The sequence below is a fragment of the Phacochoerus africanus genome, chromosome 7 (genome assembly GCF_016906955.1).
Source record: "Phacochoerus africanus isolate WHEZ1 chromosome 7, ROS_Pafr_v1, whole genome shotgun sequence".
NCBI lineage: Eukaryota > Metazoa > Chordata > Mammalia > Artiodactyla > Suidae > Phacochoerus > Phacochoerus africanus.
The window spans coordinates 100,692,199-100,710,389 of NC_062550.1; the positions used below are offsets into that span (position 1 = coordinate 100,692,199).

At 35.5% G+C, this 18,191-nt stretch overlaps 1 protein-coding gene across 2 annotated transcripts in view; it reads right to left on the reverse strand.

The window, feature by feature from the left end:
* LRRIQ1 (leucine rich repeats and IQ motif containing 1) overlaps positions 1-17,215 on the reverse strand; it is a 175,425-nt gene extending 158,210 nt beyond the window's left edge. For both annotated transcript variants that reach the window (XM_047788336.1, XM_047788337.1), the window contains exons 1-4: positions 17,133-17,215; positions 11,278-12,918; positions 4,686-4,838; positions 2,629-2,779 (exon numbers count right to left, since the gene is read on the reverse strand). In XM_047788336.1, the coding sequence (XP_047644292.1) occupies positions 2,629-2,779; positions 4,686-4,838; positions 11,278-12,918; positions 17,133-17,192 (2,005 nt within the window). In that variant the 5' untranslated portion in view covers positions 17,193-17,215. The remainder of the gene's footprint in view (positions 1-2,628; positions 2,780-4,685; positions 4,839-11,277; positions 12,919-17,132) is intronic.
* Between the last annotated feature and the right edge of the window lie 976 nt (positions 17,216-18,191).

An 18,191-nucleotide genomic window follows, 5' to 3' on the forward strand; every position in this document is an offset into this window, starting at 1 on the left:
GATATCTTCAACAAAATTCACAGGACAGGACAATGTGAGTATCACAAAGTATAATAAGAGAAGAGCCTGGGATATTCTGTATTATAAAATTCTATGAGTTCATAAGGATACTAAGAAAGAAAGAAAAGCAGGGAGAAAAAGAAAATAAGCATAAAACAAAAAAAAAATTCATTTGGCACTTCTGCAAGTAACTGAGGGCCACTAAGACCTTACTATAAAAATTTGTCAATGTAAAGACAGGCATTTATCCCTATATTTCCTCTACAAACTATTCCAAGATAACCAAATAGTTTTTATTAAATAAATGATTCCAGCTTTAAGAATGTGGAAGGAGGAGTTCCAGTCGTGGCTCAGTGGTTAATGAATCCGACTAGGAAGCATGAGGTTGCAGGTTTGATCCCTGGCCTTGCTTAATGGGTTAAGGATCTGGCGTTGCCGTGAGCTGTGGTGTAGGTCGCAGACGCGGACTGGATCCCGTGTTGCTGTGGCTCTGGCGTAGGTCTGCAGCTATATCTCCGATTAGACCCCTAGTGTGGGAACCTCCATATGCCGCGGGAGCCGCCCTAGAAATGGCAAAAAGACAAAAAAAAAAAAGGAAGGAATGTTTAAATCAGAAAACTCATTTTTTGTATTCCCCATTGTATTAATTGATTCAGGGCACATTAATCAATGGATGAAAGCATTGGATAAAAGGTTAGCAGGCAACTTTATCATGGAGAGTTTAGGTTATCACTAGCTATACCCAATAAGTGACGGTAGCATCATTGAAAGCAAATAAACAATGGGTGGCTCCTGATGTAATATGAAGCACAGAGCGACACCCAGGAAAAATACCTGCCCAAAAGACTGAGTTTTATTTAACCAAGCACTTTCAGCTAATTTTCATTTACAGGAAACAAAACATTTATGGACATAGTGAAACAGTTTTAATACATTAAAAGGAAGTAAAGGGACGAATCTAGAATGCAGGATTCTGTATATGGAAATTAGCACAGGTTTTGCAACCGATCAATGGGATGGAGGAAAAAAAGTGAGAGGACTACTAAAAAGACTTCAGACCTCTTTGTAAATATGATGTGTGGTCATTGTTTATGTTATGATTCAAATCAACCCCGATAATTTTAAGAAAATAAGGAAACGAATTATGAATTAGCAGCTGATATAAGGAATCACTATTAATTTTACTAGGCATCGTAATACATTGCAGTTAAGAAAGGGCCATATTACTAAAATCCATTTCCTGAGGTAGGAAAGGATAAATTTTATGATTTGGGGTTTGCTTTTAAAAAGAAAAGATAACATCAAAAACAAAGCAGCAATCATGGACCAAATGTTGAATATGGTTATACGAAATCTCTGCATATTCATTTTGTAGATGTTTGGAATTTTCAATAAGGAAAAGAAGAAAGAAAAAAATAAGCAAACAAAACAAAACTACTATCAAGAAGGACGAAGTAGAACCAAGTCTAAACCCAAAGGTAGGCTTACTTCTACCCCTCCAGCTACTCCCAGCCCACTCCCTAGTATTTCAGTCCAGATCACATTTCCTAATGACTGCAGGACAGAGAAGACAGAATAGATGTACCTTTTGGAGATCCAGCAATTTAATCCATTAATAATTATTACCAGAGTAATGTTTTTATCCAGTTCATGATCTTTTGGCATGTCTTGATCATTCTTAACCATTATCTAAGCCTCTATCAAGTCTCTTGAGAATCTCACAAGTTAAATAATGAAAAAAAAAAAAAAAAAACACAGAATTTTAAGCCAAATAGTGAAAAACATGAGATTTTCATTTTAGAGTTACCGCACTGGAGATGCATAGAAGTGAGTCAAAGCTGGATTTCAGCGAGTAGAAGAGGGAAATTGGGTAGTAAGAAGTGAAAACAGAACACTTCCACATAACCTAACGAGGGGTAAGAGAGATGAAGCAATGGAAGAAATGAATGCCAATAGGAAGAATCTGACACGACACAGGTGATAAACGATGGAGGAAGATTCCAGAGGAGAATGACAGGTATATTCACAGAAAATAGAAGGGCTAGTCTTAAACAATAAAATACATTTCATCACTGACTTACATGGATTAAAAGAATAAGGATGGAAACAACTATCAATACACACAGATGGACGGGAGAGACAGAGATGATTTGGGAGATTCAAACTGATACAGTCTTTCTTTCACGTGGCGTTAGCAGCCTTACCAAAGAGGGAAAGGTTAGTACAGGTGATGTGTGTCGGTGAGGAGACTAGCAAAGAAGAGGTTTCCTGGGAAACAGTTATGACAGCTGCCGAGAAGTGCAGAAAGCCACAAAAATACGATGGCACCAAACTGGGATATTACACTCCCCAGGAGAACGGGTTACAAGGAAAAAACCCACGGAGATGAATATACTAATTTAAGAAGCTACTGACAACTACCCATTTGCCAGGTGGGGGAGCATATTCCTCTTATATACATTAAAACTAGCTGTATTTCCTTCATAAATATGGGTAAAATATTAAATATGTACGGCTTGACTATAATAAGCAATTTAGTGATGGTAGGCTATTCTTTAAAAAGAATAAATGAAACAAAATATAGCATGAGAAATAAATGTCTAGGTATTCAAATTTCGTTGTTCTCACCAATTCGAGTGACTTTATTATGCGAAAGTTCAAGCTTTTGGATGTTAGTGCAGCCATCCAAACCATGCAAAGAAGTCAGCTGATTTTTATTAAGAACAACAGCACAGAGATGTTCCAAATTTTCACAGCTGAGAGTCTCAATACGGTTTTCCTAAAACAAAGAACAAATGTAATTAGTTTTATTTCAATGGCTTTTTAATGAAACATTTTAAGCTTGCAAAGAGAGGGAAGATGAGATATAGTCTCCAAATATGTGAATGCCTAACTTTTAGGATAACCATGTTCTCTACCTCGATGAAAATATTAAGTAACCAAATAATAATCAAACTGATTTTGTATTCACTAATAATCTTTTAAAATAAAGAAAATGCAGAGGAGCATATAAAAATATTTCAGACAATCTAAATGGACATGAGTGAACATTTGGTCATAGCTGTTATAAAATTTTTATTTTTAAGACACCAAACCTGAAAAAAGTGGAAGTTTCCTCGTTTCCCCTCTTCGGTTCCTTTTGCTACCTTTCCCCTCAAAGAATACCAGTACCATGAATTAGGTATATATCTCATGTAAAGATTTATACTTTTACTCAACACACATATCTCTGCAACACATAATATTGGTCTCAGTGTCAAGATCTTAAGTCAAGGATGCAAGAGTAATTCTTTTAAGACCTCAGAAAGATAAACGGGCTTTTAAGAATCTTAAAGGTGTAGTCCCACAGCATCCCTCTCCAAAGGATCCTCTATCTAATGGAGTAAACTTAATAAGGAGCATAGGAAACTCACAAAGTTCGAAAAGAAAATCATATTGGTGGAAGCACTGTCAGTTTGAACTGAAAAGAATATAATCCAAAAATAAAAAGAAAGCTCTAGCTACCCTCTCCCCAGTCTTCTGCAAGAAAGAAACAGATTGAGAAAAATTACCAGCTTTGAAACAGGGCACTTCTTCTGGAAAAGAAAAGATGCCTTGAGAATGGAATTAAAAGCTTTGTGGGCAGACCCAAGAGTCACAGAGAACCATTCCCACGGAGCAGAACTAAGTCCTTATTAAGGAGCTGATTGTTGTTCTTAGCCATGGACCAGGGACTGCAATGAGCTTCTTGTTTTCTCCCATTTTTGAATGGGACTGACTCGTAATTAATCAAGTCATGTCTTACGTGTGTGGGTGTGAAGGGGGCAGGGAGGAGGAAGGAAGACAAATTTTCATTTAACCTCACAGATCTTTGAGTTGCAAGAACTTTCTCTGAACGGATCACCTCCATTTGGCTCTGATTTAGATGACGAGAAGGTTCTGTTCTTCAAGTCTGAGTCTGATGCCATAAATTGATCAGACTCTGGGCTCTTTGGGACATGAGTGCCTTTTGCATGCAGTAAGTATGTGACTTATTAGAAGCCAGGGGTAGACTGTGGTAGAATGTTACTTCCCAATAAACCTCACAATCCAATATTCCCACATCCACAGAGTAGGCTCCTATATGAACTGAAAGCTTAGCCAGTAGAACATAAGTAAGCATGATACCAGCAAGATGCTTAATAAGCCCTTCATATTGAAGCTTATCTTTTTAGAACACTCCCTCTGTAAAGATGCCCGAGAGAGCAGAAAGAGAGAGAGATTTAGCTTGAAATTCCAGCCTCCCAAGGCACCAGGCATGTAAGAGAAGGCATTTTGGACATTCCAGCCCCAGCGGCAAATTACACAAGAGACCCAGTCAATACAGTATGTAATGCCCAGACAGGCCTAGCCTCAACTCATGGACAACAGAACCACGAACAAATAAAACGGTTGCTGGTTTTAATTTACTAGGTAATGTGGTCATTTGTTACACATCAAAAAGTAACAAGACAATATCATCTGCAGATAAAGATAAGTAATTCCCAGGTCATACCACCTAATCATCTTCCATGTATGGTTCTCACAAATTTTGGCCCTTGATCTTTTTAGACCCTGAGTTACAGGTTATTTTAGCAAATATTTCTTTAAAATTGTCTTTTCTTAAACGTACACATGACACAATTTTATATTTTATTATAAAATAATGAATAGATCAGAGGACACACCTGTGCATCAATGTACTTCAATTTTTTGCAGTTATTCAGGCTGTGCAAAGAAGTTAATCCACAGCGTTGAAGAGACAGACACTGAAGATTCGTACACTCTGCCAGTGTGGAGAGGCTACAACCTGGCAAATCTTGAAATGTAATTGTTGTAACCTAGAAAATTCAAGCAAGTTGGAGTGTATAACATTATCTAACTATAATGAATATAAACTATACTAGCCTCACAGAAACTTCACCTAAAAAAAAGGAATGCTATATATTGAAACCCACATTGACTAACAACTCAATTTCATTTAAGTTATCTGGCCATTTTGCCACTTTTGTTCTCTTTGTAGAAAGGCAAAATAATGCAATCATTCATGAGTTCAAAAGTAATTCGCATAGAAGGAATAATAATATAGTCACTTATCAGTTCACACCCTGTTTTCTGACCAAATTCACTTTCCTTGTTTTTCATGTTCATTGGCATTAGTTTCAGGATTGCACTGTGTAAATGTTGATGATCTGTGTTTGACAGTATCTTAGGGATAGCTGGACAGTACGGAAGGCACAAGTCAAGGGCTAGATTTTATATCCAACCTGCCATGCTTCAATTCGAAGAGCTCAGCTATCTTCCAAAAAAGAAGCAAGTTTGAAAAGAGAAATTACAGGACCTTTAAGCAGAAACATGCAATAAAAATTGAACCATGCCATACAAAGAACATCCTATTGCAAGACTTCTGTATTAGAACGGTATGAACCATTCTTTCCTACTAAATAATGCAATATACTAAGAGCATATGGCATCTGTGGTATAACAAATCATAAACAGCTATTAGCAGACTTTTACGACACTTACTACTCAGATATTATTATAGATGTAAATCTTAAAGAAGCTTTTCTCCAAAGGAACATTTCCCTTTTTAAGTCTTTTCAACTAAAGAAAATTCAGTATCAAAGAATGTATTCAACTTTAAGGTATGTATATTAAGGACTACCCTTACAGTAGTCTGATATACAAGAATATGTCAGAGAGAAATGTTTTGAGATTACTGAAAAACAGCCCACTTATTCAACTCAAGAGCTCTTGCCTAAGTAAAGCTGGCACAGTAGTGATGTAATAATATGTCCTTCTCACTGATTGAGTCCATGCATAGAACTAACTATTACGCCAAATCACCCTATAGTAAGGATACTTTCATATTGCCACATCACAACTCCTAAAGCCAGGTTTCCTGTGTACTGAATAACAAGTTTTTAAATGATTAGCTCTACAGAAATAGTCTGGTGTATGTCATCCTCAAAATAAATTCAGAAAATGTCTTATTGAGGAGCTTCTGCTGTGGCACAGTGGGTTAATGATCCAGTGCTGCGGCCCCTGCAGCACAGGTCGCAGCTGCAGCTCAGATTCAATCCCTGGCCAGGGAATTCCATAATGCCTTAGATATAGCCAAAAAAGAGAAAAAAAAAAAATGTTCTATTGAAACCAAAAGCATTATTTCTTCAGAAAAAGCCAGAAAAAGTATAAAATTCTTAAGTGCAGTAACTCTTCTTCCTGTGAAACATTGCCTGAGCATTAAAGTTTTAGATTTACATATTTTTTAAGTGAATGGGAAGATCAAATGTTCATGGAGACGAAAAGAAGGGACTAGTGGAGTTCCCGTGGTGGCACAGAAGAAACAAATCCAACTAGGAACCATGAGGTTGCGAGTTCGATCCCTGGCCTCACTAAGCGGGTTAAGGATCCGGCATTGCTGTGGCTGTGGTGTAGGCTGGCAGCTGTAGCTCTGATTGGACCTGTAGCCTGGGAACCTCTATATGCCACAGGTGTGGCCCTAAAAAGACCAAAGACAAAAAAAAAAAAAAAAAAGAAAGAAAGAAAGAAGGGATTAGTCTACTTCTTGCTTTTAGTAGCAAAAGTAATAACTGATTTATTTACAATTTGGGGTGAATAAATTTTCTAGCTTCATAATTATTTTAGGAATTTCTCAATTATTCATAATCTAAAACAACTTCTGAAAAAAATGTTTTTTTTATAATTTTCCAGGAAGAAAAATATTCTTCTACTTGTGTCAGGATAACTGTTGTATAATGCCCATTTAATCTGTGCACAAAAAGATACTATAAATTCTGTAATTAGAAACGGGCTCTATACTAAAAAACTGAACACACTATGTAGAATAGAGGACTTAAAAACTAAAAACTTACAGGTGCAGCTTTATAGTAACCAACGCTACTCGACCTTAAAATGTATACTCTCCTGCCCCATTTAATAATATGATCCTTACAATCAACTATATAAACACAATTAAGTTCTAGTTATTATGATATTGCAACCTCTCTAAATTTAATTATAGTGCAGGAGAGACAGCTGCTGCAGCCTTGTTAATGGTGTCCACTTTTGAATATAAGGCATTTCATGGGACTCCCTCCCTCCTTTTATTGCACATTTGAAAATTTTCCTTATGATGTGGAAGTTTATTCTCTACCCCACTCTGGATTTTTCCAAACATATGAAATCAAATAAATTTTTACACTAATCATTTTTGATGCATGCATGATAATTACTGCATAAATAAAACTGCTTTATGCTCTAAAAATTAAGGTCAATATAGAATTAGTACTCACGGGTGTGCATCACTGTATGGTCAGCCTGAAAAAGGGCAACCTGACATAATGGGCGGTCGCTAAATGCTTTTAAATAGCTGAATGAATAAATTATGCTGGCCCTATGACAAAACTATAATATTTATAGTAGTCATAGTGTTTTCCCTTATAAAAAGTAATATAAAATTAGTTTCACGTTGCTGTGGCTCTGGCGTAGGCTGGTGGCTACAGCTCCGATTCAACCCCTAGCCTGGGAACCTCCATATGCCTCGGGAGCGGCCCAAGAAATAGCAACAACAACAAAAAAGACAAAAAACAAAAAATAAATAAATAAATAAAAATTAAAAAAATTAGAAAATAAAAAAATAAAATTAGTTAAAAATTAATATTTTCAAGCATCAGGACTTAAAAATGAACTATTCCACCTACAGAACCTATGACTCAGTCACTACATTTTGATAAAAGATCACAAATCAGTTTTCCATTTAATCACCTATATTTCACCAAATCCCTGACAGTTCTGGTATATAAAATGGCCTATAAAATAGCTATGTCATTATTTAGAGAGTTCACTTTTAGTTACTCTTGAGTTAAACCCAAAGAGTGTCAGTCATCTACGGCAAACTGCAACCACAAAAAGCAATGAAAACAGTAACTGTTTGGCTTTGTGTTCAGGGCCACAATCTCAAATCTATCAAACCTGAAGCAATAATAATGTTTAAAAAATCAGCTGCAAGGAGAACGAATCTAAGGTATAATCAGTGGCTTAAATGAACAAGAATATAACTTCACGTAAGTCATGTACTATCACAACTCCAGCTAACTACAATTTGCCTTGAATGAAGTGAAACATTCTGATCTAAAAGCTAATAAGCCCCTACAATGTTATCATCCATGCCATGTTATAAAGGCACAGTATCCTTTTTTTGTGGTTGTTATTTAAAGCAAGTTACTATTAGTAGCAAAACACCAAAAATAAAAAAAAAATTGAATTCATTAAAGCACTAAAACTAGGAAAAATAAAAATATGTGAGTTGTCAATAATCACTGCTCTTCGCACATTTCCTTTCAGGATGTGACCCAGAATTTTCAACTTTATAATTTTTTTGATGAAACAAACTATTAAGGAGCCCTCAAAACTCCATTTGCCTTTCTCTTCAGATGCTCGAGATCCACATTTGACAGTGACTATTATATATGTTAGGACCCCAAGGCCAGAGTCTTAACATCGTATTTCAAAACTCAACAGTCTTATAAAGTAGGTATTGCTTTCCCCAGTTTATAGAAGACAAAAATGAGGCTCAGAAAGAAAAAGGTCAAGTACCTTGCACAAGGGGACACAGCCAGTAAACGGCAGAAATACAATTAGAAGACTAATCTTATTGGATACAGGGCTTGTTAGGACTTTATTAAATTACAATCAATTTTATAGTAATTTCTTTTTTAACCAATATACCTTGTCTAAATTGTGAAGTTAATAATAATACGGAGATAAGATTAACATTCAGTTGGACTTATTTTTCCATCTATTTATCCATCTTTCTACTCATCCATCTCACAGTCCAGTAATAAAACCACTACTTGTCTGGCAATTCATAAAGAAGTATGGACAAGAGGCAGCCCTGGATCATGTCCTGAAGGCTCAAAGTGAGAGAGAAACATAAGCAGAATGGATTGATTGACTGGGTGAAATTCCATAAGAGTAAACTTTTCTAAAAGTCCACTCCCGAAAGATTTAACAAAGATGGCACACAGGACAAAGACGTGAAGCTAAGAGATTAGAAAATCAATGTAGGAGAGTGAGTTCATGGGTTAGTAGCAGTGGTGAACGAAGATACTACAATAAACTATCGAACAGAATCATTATAAGATGGCTTTTATAACACTTCAGCATTTATATGGCACATTCACATGTATTTTTCATCTTTATACTGTATATTTGATGCTTCAAAGAAAAAAATTAAATGTTTGAGAAACAGTTGTTTGAGTAGTGGTCAGAGGATGATATGGCCTACATTGAACATTGCCACTCAAACTAGTCCATGAACGAGTACCAGCAGCATCCCCATGGGCCCTGTAAACATGCAGTTCATTGGGGCTGATCACCAGGCCTAATGAATCAGAATCAATATTTTAACAAACTCCCAGGGGATCTGCATACACATTGCAGCTTGCAAAGTCTCGCTCTAAGACGTATAAGGAAAGATAAATCCTCCTTTTATATAAATCGACAAGAGTTCCATAGAAGGAACAGAGTGGGCTGCAGAAACAGCAAGGGAAGAAGTTCACACGTTTTAACGTCCTCAGTGCTCTTCTCATTGGACAGGACAGAGACCCACAGCAAAAGAGAAGAACACTCCTGGTTTCTCCAACTTCTGAAACAAACACTATAGGCAAAAATCTGTGACTCACGCCTAGCCCAAATAGAGACTCACGAGGAAAATTAAGTAACATTAAACAGGATCTAATGTCATCCATCTTAAAAGCCTGCAACATCATCTTAGGTAAAGTAGAAAAAGGATGATTCCAGAGATAGCATCCAAAGAAAAAAATGTAACAGAAGAGCTACTAAGAGATTCTATATATAGTTCCACAGGTCTAATGGATATTAAAAATACATTGCCTAGGAAAAAGAATACACTGCCAAGTCGTTCTCGTTCCTTTAATGCCCTTTCACATACCAGAGATCTCTTAAATCCCACTGTCTTATTATCCTCTCATATAATACCCTGAAATCTTATAGGAAATATCAAGATGTGTAGTAATGTAGTAATGTAAACTAAATCTGTGTGTTTATTTGTTTAATGCCTTTTAATCCAACAAAGTCAGCCCGTTAAGGGCAAAGACAGGCGTGCATTCCTGTCCCTTTAACCGAACAATAAATATGGATCAATCATACTGGGCAGATGAATATTTATCGAGTGAGTGAATCAAATTATGCAGACATGTTAATATGACTATTTCCTTTTCTACGCATCTGTCTATATCAAGAAACTAAATAAACCTTATTGAATCATTAGAATTTCAGGACTTAATCATAAACTATGTTAATCATAAGTCCTTTCCAATATCGCACTATTTTGAAATATTCTTTCCTGTTTCCTATACATGTTAATTTCCATCTTAATTTTAATTGAAACTATGTTTCCATAGACATAGAAAATTTTTCTCATTTGGTGACAACTACTTAAAATTTCAGGCATATATTTACCACATATATTCAGCATGTGGCTAAGTAATTATGCTTCTATATAGAAAGTCTAGAGTCTTCCATGGTTGTAAGCCCTTCCTTCACAGCAAACTGAAGGGTTTACAGATTCAACTCAGGGAAATCCACTTCATTCTGAAAGGAGCCACCAGGTGGTACTGTTGCCCAGGACGAAAGCAAACCAACTCCCAACTGAGTATCAAGCGAGGAGTTTCCTACTCTAATTCACCTCTACATTTCTACATGCCTCCTCTTGGAAGCTTAATAATGGCTATAGGGCCCTTGAACACAGGTTTCAAGATATGAACCAAAGGGCTTCACAGTGAGCTGAGAGAGAAGATGCTCTGAATAATTTTAACTGAGATGTTTTAAATAAAACCACTCTCAAATAGAAGAAATACTTCATTGGCAAACTCCATTGATTTAGAGACAGAATTCTTAGATACAAAAAAGAAGCAGACTCACAGATATAGAGAAAAAACTGGTAGTTACCAGTGGGGTGAGGAAAAGGGGACGGGGCAACATAGGGACAGGCGAATAAGAAGTAAAAAATATAAAAAATATTATGTGTAAAGTAAGCTACAAGGATATACTATGCAAGACAGGGAATATAACCAATATTTTATAAGTGTAAATGGAGTAACCCCCTAAAAATTGAATCCCTGTATTATACACTTATAATGTACATACTGTACACCCACTATAATTAGCTATAATTTTTAAAATTAAATATGCCTTTTATTAAGATTTTTAAGAACCGATTAAAATTCAATATGAAAAAAAGTATTATAAAAATACCTGCTGTAAAGTATTCCAAGGGCCACAGCGAAGAATTTCTAGCGTATTCAAAGGGGGCATCGCATTGACTGGGCATTTTACAAGCCTCTTTCTTCTAACAATTTTCTTTTGTTGATTTTGATTGAAAATTTCAAACCAAGGTTTAAATGATTTTATCCATGCTAGCCGCTTTTCTTCAATAGAAGACAGAAGTGCTGACCCTGGTACAGAGCTGGTCACTATATCTTTACATTCCACCCTATTGTCACAACATTCTTCTGGAATCTCTCTCATCTGAGACTTCAGTGAGTTTACTTCTTTAAAAACCAAAGAGTTTTTTGCATTAGCACCTCCCAAATCTTCGCAAGGAGCATGTTTACCTAAAATATAATTTTGCTTGTTTATTTTGCCTTCTGCATTTATCATGGCGTCACTGATATTAAAAACCAAGTCACCATTCAGAGCACTGTCTTTTGAATTCTCCTCAGTTTTTTTAGATTTTAAATCAATTTCTTTTTCTTGCAGTATTACAATTTCCCCTCCACCTTCAGACTTTTCTAATTTTAGTGGTAGTAGGTTTTCTTTCACTGAAACCACTGAAATCCCCTTCATATTATTCTCTTCATACAGTTTTCCGTTCTGTTCTGATATCTTTTTTTCTACTTTTTGTATCTCATTCTGTTGATGATCACTGATTACTTTTGGGGCTTCATTGTTTTGTACGTCATTAATTTCTTGATTATATCCTAATACTATTATTTGGGTTTCTTGTCTCATAGTCTTATTTATGGCAGGTTTCATGACATCCTCTTCTTGGGCTTGAGACTTTAATTCTTGTAGCTGAAACTCTTCTTTCACACTTTCTTTTCGATCTGGGTTTTCCAATTGAGTTTTCTGGTCTGCATTTTCATAATCTCTTGCTTGCTTGACCAATTCTTCTGAACACTGTTTTCCTAGATTTTCATTTTTTTCTTCTATTTTAAATTCTGCCAAAATTGTCTGGTGTGATCCAGACTCTTTTAATAGAACTTGTGTTGGTTCTTTCAATACAAGCTGGGCATCTACATTTTCTGTCTTATTTGATTCTTCAACGAGCCAAGAGGGAACATCTTCCCACTGCCTTGACTTTTCAACCCCTAGCCTTTTGTCTGCATCCTCTTTATTCCTTGATGCATCTTCGACAGGTAAGTGTTTGGCATTATGTTCTCCCTTTTTTAATGCTCTACTTATTATTAGTTGTTTTCTTGCATCTTCTCTTAATCTCAATTTTTCTTTGTTGAGTAGTTGCTCTCTTTCTTGTCTCAAGATATTCTTTTTTTCTTCATATTCTTTCTCTCTCCTTTTCCTTTCCTCTTGCTGCTGCTTTTTTATCTCTTCTTCTATCCTTCGTTTCTCCTCCAGTCTCTTTAGTTTTTCTTCTTCCATCTGTCGTATTTTTGCTTCCCTTTCCTTCCATTCTTGTGCTTTCCTTTTCTTACTTTCTATTTGTTCCTTTATGATTGGGCTATATTTTCGGTAGGCCACAAATGCTTTATATTTAGCTTGAATTTTTACAGCTGCATTATGCTGCAGTTTTAACAAACGCATTTTTTCTTTTTCCTGTAGGTCTTTATATCTTGTTCTTTCTTCTTCCATTTGAATATGCAAGGTTCTAATAAACTCCTAAAATAAAATAAGAAATAATAGCATAAAAATAGATGTGCAATGTTAACTAAAGTATGATCTAAAATATAGATTGAAAACAAATACTAAAACTGAAATCATAATACAGCTACTATAAAATTCCCTTAGAGAAACTATAATTTATTTTCAAGATTATATTAACTTTTTAAATATTTAGGCGGTTCTCTCAAGTCAGTAAGTTGATACTCTACTAATATACTAAACCACCCAGATACAAATTGAGAAATTCCTTGAAGAAACAAAGAACATGAAATCAGAATGACACAGAGAAAAAGCCAGAAAAGCCACAAGATAAAACCTGTGTAGGAAAAGAGTACTTCGCAGTTTCTAAGATGGGAGTTCGGATAAGCGAGATTCCCAGGGCTAGTCCTGAGACTGCAGAAGGAGATAATTACTGTGTGACTTACGATGCCAGGAAGATGCGGTAATACCCCTCATACACATAAGCCTAGTGACACATTCTAACCTTTCTCAACTCTTAAGAGAGCTGATCAACATACACTGCATTAAGTGAGATAACCTGAAGATAGGTGGGAAAATATCACTGTCACGGAAGCCCTAAAAAAAAAAAAAAGGAAACAGATGAACAAAATTCAGCAAATATTGGAGAAAAACTAACACAAAGAAGGTGAAGCGATGAAAATACTTCAATAAGCAGAAGAAAGAACCAATTTCCGAGAAGAGACCTATTTAAACTAAGTAAAAATTAAAGTTTCTTAAGAAAAAGTGTTTCAAAAAGAATAATCTCATATAAAAATGAAATGCAAGTGCTCCAATAAAACAATACGACTCATTCAAACAAAAAAAAATCAAGATAAAATGGCTGAACAGCTGATGCGCTAAAGAAAAACTTCAAAATGAGGTGTTTCCCAAGACAACATAAAATGACAAAACTATTAAATACGTGACAGAGAAGTTCAGGTGTAAAGAGGCTCAACATAGTAACCTCAACATACACTAATAGGAGTTTTAAAATAAAGAACTGAGAAAAAAATGAAGGGAAGAGAATAATAGAAAAATACGTTTTCTAAACAAACAAAACGCTCTAAGATAAAAAGCTGAGTTAACTCCCCTCCCCACAACACACACGCAAAACAGTATACTCATACAGATGCCGGCAATATTCCAGAACCTTAAGGAATGTAAGCTCTGTGAAGGCAAGGATTGTTTTCAGTTTTATTTACCACTGTAAAGTGCCTGGTACACAGTAGAAAAGCAGCAAATATGTGTGGATGAAAGTGAGTGTAAAAAGTGTAAAAATCCTAAAGCCTCAAAAGAATGTAATGAATGAGTATCAAAACTGCTATCAAAGACAGCATGTGCAAAAATAAATAAATATGCAATGGAGTTATATCTTTAAATTATTAAAACTAGAGAGTTCCCGTTGTTACTCAGTGGTTAGTGAACCTGACTAGTATCCTTGAGGATGCAGGTTCGATCCCTGGTCTCGCTCAGTGGGTTAAGGATCCAGCATTGCCGTGAGCTGTGGTGTAGGTCGCAGATGTGGCTCTGATCCTGAGTTGCTGTGGCTGTGGCGTAGGCTGGCAGCTACAGCTCCAATTCAACTTCTAGCCTGCGAACCTCCATGTGCAGGGAGTGTGGCCCTAAAAATAAATAAATAAATTGTGAAAACTAAATGGCAATAAACTTGGATTCTTTTTTTTTTTTTTTTTTTTTTTTTTGCTATTTCTTGGGGCCGCTCCCGCGGCATATGGAGGTTTCCAGGCTAGGGGTCGAATCGGAGCTGTAGCCACCGGCCTTGGCCAGAGCCACAGCAACGCGGGATCCGAGCCGCGTCTGCAACCTACACCACAGCTCACGGCAACGCCGGATCGTTAACCCACTGAGTAAGGGCAGGGACCGAACCCGCAACCTCATGGTTCCTGGTCGGATTCGTTAACCACTGCGCCACGACGGGAACTCCATTGGATTCTTTATCCAAGAAAACTAATCCTTCAGTTTTAAAAGCAAACTATTTTCAATTGTGTAACAATTGAGAACATTTGCTATACAAAATCATTTTTTGACAAGTATTTAGGTATATATTCTAGGAAGTGAAAATTGAGTCCCAAAAGCAGGAGAAAGTGAGGATTTAGAGAACACTAATGATGAAAGAAATACTTAGCATGTAAATTTTTTATTCTGTCTTCTTTCCATCATTTCACTTAAGGAGTCAGCTGTCATTTTACTGCTGACAGCTCTTAGGTAATGTGCCTTTTTCTCTGGCTGCTTTTAAGATTTTTCTCCCTTGTCTTGAATTTCAAAAGTTATAGTATTAAATTCCCAGGTGTGGTTTTCTCTGTATTGATTCTACTTGAGGATCTTTAATAACCTTCAAATGTTCAGATTGATTTTTTTAAAAAACAATTTGAAATGATTTCAATTACTATCTCCTTACCTACTGCTCCTGCCCCATTCTCCCCTCTCCTTCTAAGACTACTATTATACACATTTTTTATCTTTTCATTATGCATCACATAATTCTTGTGCTCTTTTCTGCTTTTCCCATTTTCTTGTCCTCTCTGTGCTCAAATTCGGGTATTTTCTATTGACTTCCCTTTGGCTTCACTAATGCTCTCAACTGCTACTAAATCTACCGTCAAACTTACCCACTGGATTTTTATTTTTATACATTGAACTGCTCAACTCTAGAATATATACTTGGCATTTCATTCTAGATTTTAACTTTCTTTTCATATCACCTGTTCAATTATTTTGCTATTGCATGAGAGTTACAGGTATTTTTAATTTTTTAATTTCTAATTTTTAAAAAAGTTTTATTGACGAAAAGTTGATTTACGATGTTTGATAATCTCTATCATACAACAGTGATTCAGTTACACATATCCATTCTTTTTCAGAGTCTCTTCCCATATAGATTATCACAGAATCCTGGGTAGAGTTCCCTGTGCTTCAGCAGCTCCCCACTGGTCAGCCATTCTATATACCACAGTGTCCAAATGCCAATCCCCAACTCCCACGTTAGAGGTATTTTGGTGGCTCTCTTAACTCCAACATGTGAATTACCTGCAAGTGAGCTACTATTGTCTTTTCTTTCTTGTCATTCATAATAAACCTGTGTCTTCAGATGCCTAACCAACTTTTAAAATTTAAAGATGAACAGTGCAAACCCATTTTTTTAGGAATGTGTTTATATAAATTGAAAAAAGATTTGAAAGAAATATGAAGATAGGTCATATGTTTAGCTAGGCTACAGGATTATGGAAATTTTATCTCCTTTTAATATAAGTACTTGATTTTATAGAAAAACTGTGGAGTAAATAAAAATTAAAACTTAATAAATATGTCTTCAGTATCATCTTAAATTTAAAGAAGTTATTTAACACATTCAATTAGTTGTGCTGAAGAAATTCAGTAACCTTGCATAACAATCCTCAATCTTAAATTAAATATTTAATAGCATGTTTCCTCAAACCTTAAATTTTACAATTATAATTTTATATAGACATTGAACCAGTTTACTTTCCTTTTCAGGACATCTTATTTCAGGGAGAATTTCTAATGACTGAGGGATTTTTCTGAGGTACCCCCATACTGTTTACCACAGTGGCTGTACCAATTTACATTCCCACCAACAGTGACGGAGGGTCCCTTTTCTCCACACCCTCTCCAGTATTTGTTATTTGTGGCCTTATGAATGATGGCCATTCTGACTGGTGTGAGGTGGTACCTCATAGTAGTTTTGATTTGCATTTCTCTAATAATTAGGGATGTTGAGCATTTTTTCATGTGCTTATTGGCCATCTGTATAGCTTCTTTGGAGAAATGTCTATTCAGGTCTTTGGCCCATTTTTCCATTGGGTTGTTAGTTTTTTTGCTGTTGAGTTGTCTAAGTGGTTTAGAGATTTTAGAGATAAAGCCCTTGTTGGCTGCATCATTTGAAACTATTTTCTCCCATTCGTAGGTTGTCTTTTTTTTTTTTTTTATGGTATCCTTTGCTGTGCAAAAGCTTGTCAGTTTTATTAGGCCCCATTGGTTTATTTTTGCTTTTGTTTTTGTTGTCCTGAGAGACTGACCTAAGAAAACATTTGTACTAAGGAGTTTTTAAAGATTTAGTAAATTAAATCCTATACCAACCAGGCAATATTATTTTAAAACACCCATTCCAAGCATAGTAACTTATTTCAAATGAAGAATGATTACTGGCCTGCTTAAAAATAACAAATACATACCTCATGCTGTTTAAATTTCTCCTTCCACATTTTCTCTTCTTTCTGAAGTTCGTCATTCATCTTGTCCTGCTCTTGCTGAACATATTAGAATTTTGAAAGAGTGTATTCAAATATCAAACAATATTATGTTTATGATATACGATTCGTACAACATATTTGTAAACAATGGTTAAAAATAATAACTCACACAGTGGTCCTCCATTATTAGTACTGGGATGAAAACTCTAATCCAACCTAAAATATCATAAAATGATACTTGGGGTTTCCATTAGCATGTTAAGACATTTACAGTCTAGGAAAGTTGGGAAAGTTGTTTCCTATATTTGAGTATGTTTATCCATATAATAAAATGCACTGGCTAGAAATACTTCTGGAAAAATCGGGAGCTTGGGCCTATCAGACACAACTTAGAATAGATTTACAAGGAGATCCTGCTGAATAGCATTGAGAACTTTGTCTAGATACTCATGTTGCAACAGAACAAATGGTGGGGGAAAAAATGTAATTGTAATGTATACATGTAAGGATAACCTGACCCCCTTGCTGTACAGTGGGAAAATAAAAAAATTATAAAAAAAAGGAACATGCAAAAACTGCAAACGATAACGTGCATTAGGATGAGTTTTGCATTACGATTCTTTTCTCTCCACACCATTTCCTTTAATTCACATAATCAGTTCAGAGGGCAATTATTTCCTCTCACTAACACTTTATTAGAGTCTATTTTGTTAAGGCTCTGCAGAATAAACAAAGACCAGCAGAATACACTCCCCTTCCTTAAAAACTTTACCTTTAATAATACGCAAATACTATCGTACATATACACATTACTCCAAATTTAGCAGAATAAGTTTATCACAAGATGAGAAATATAAGGATTACAATAGGAATAGGAGTTAAAATTAGAGGATCATGAAAGATTTTATAAAGAAAATTATGACTGAAATGACTAGGCATTTAAGAGATTAAATAAACATTTTAAGCATTTATTAAATGTTTCTGAAGGAGGAAAGTGATTACAACTCTGTTCTAGGAAAATTACATGGTTACATTTCATAG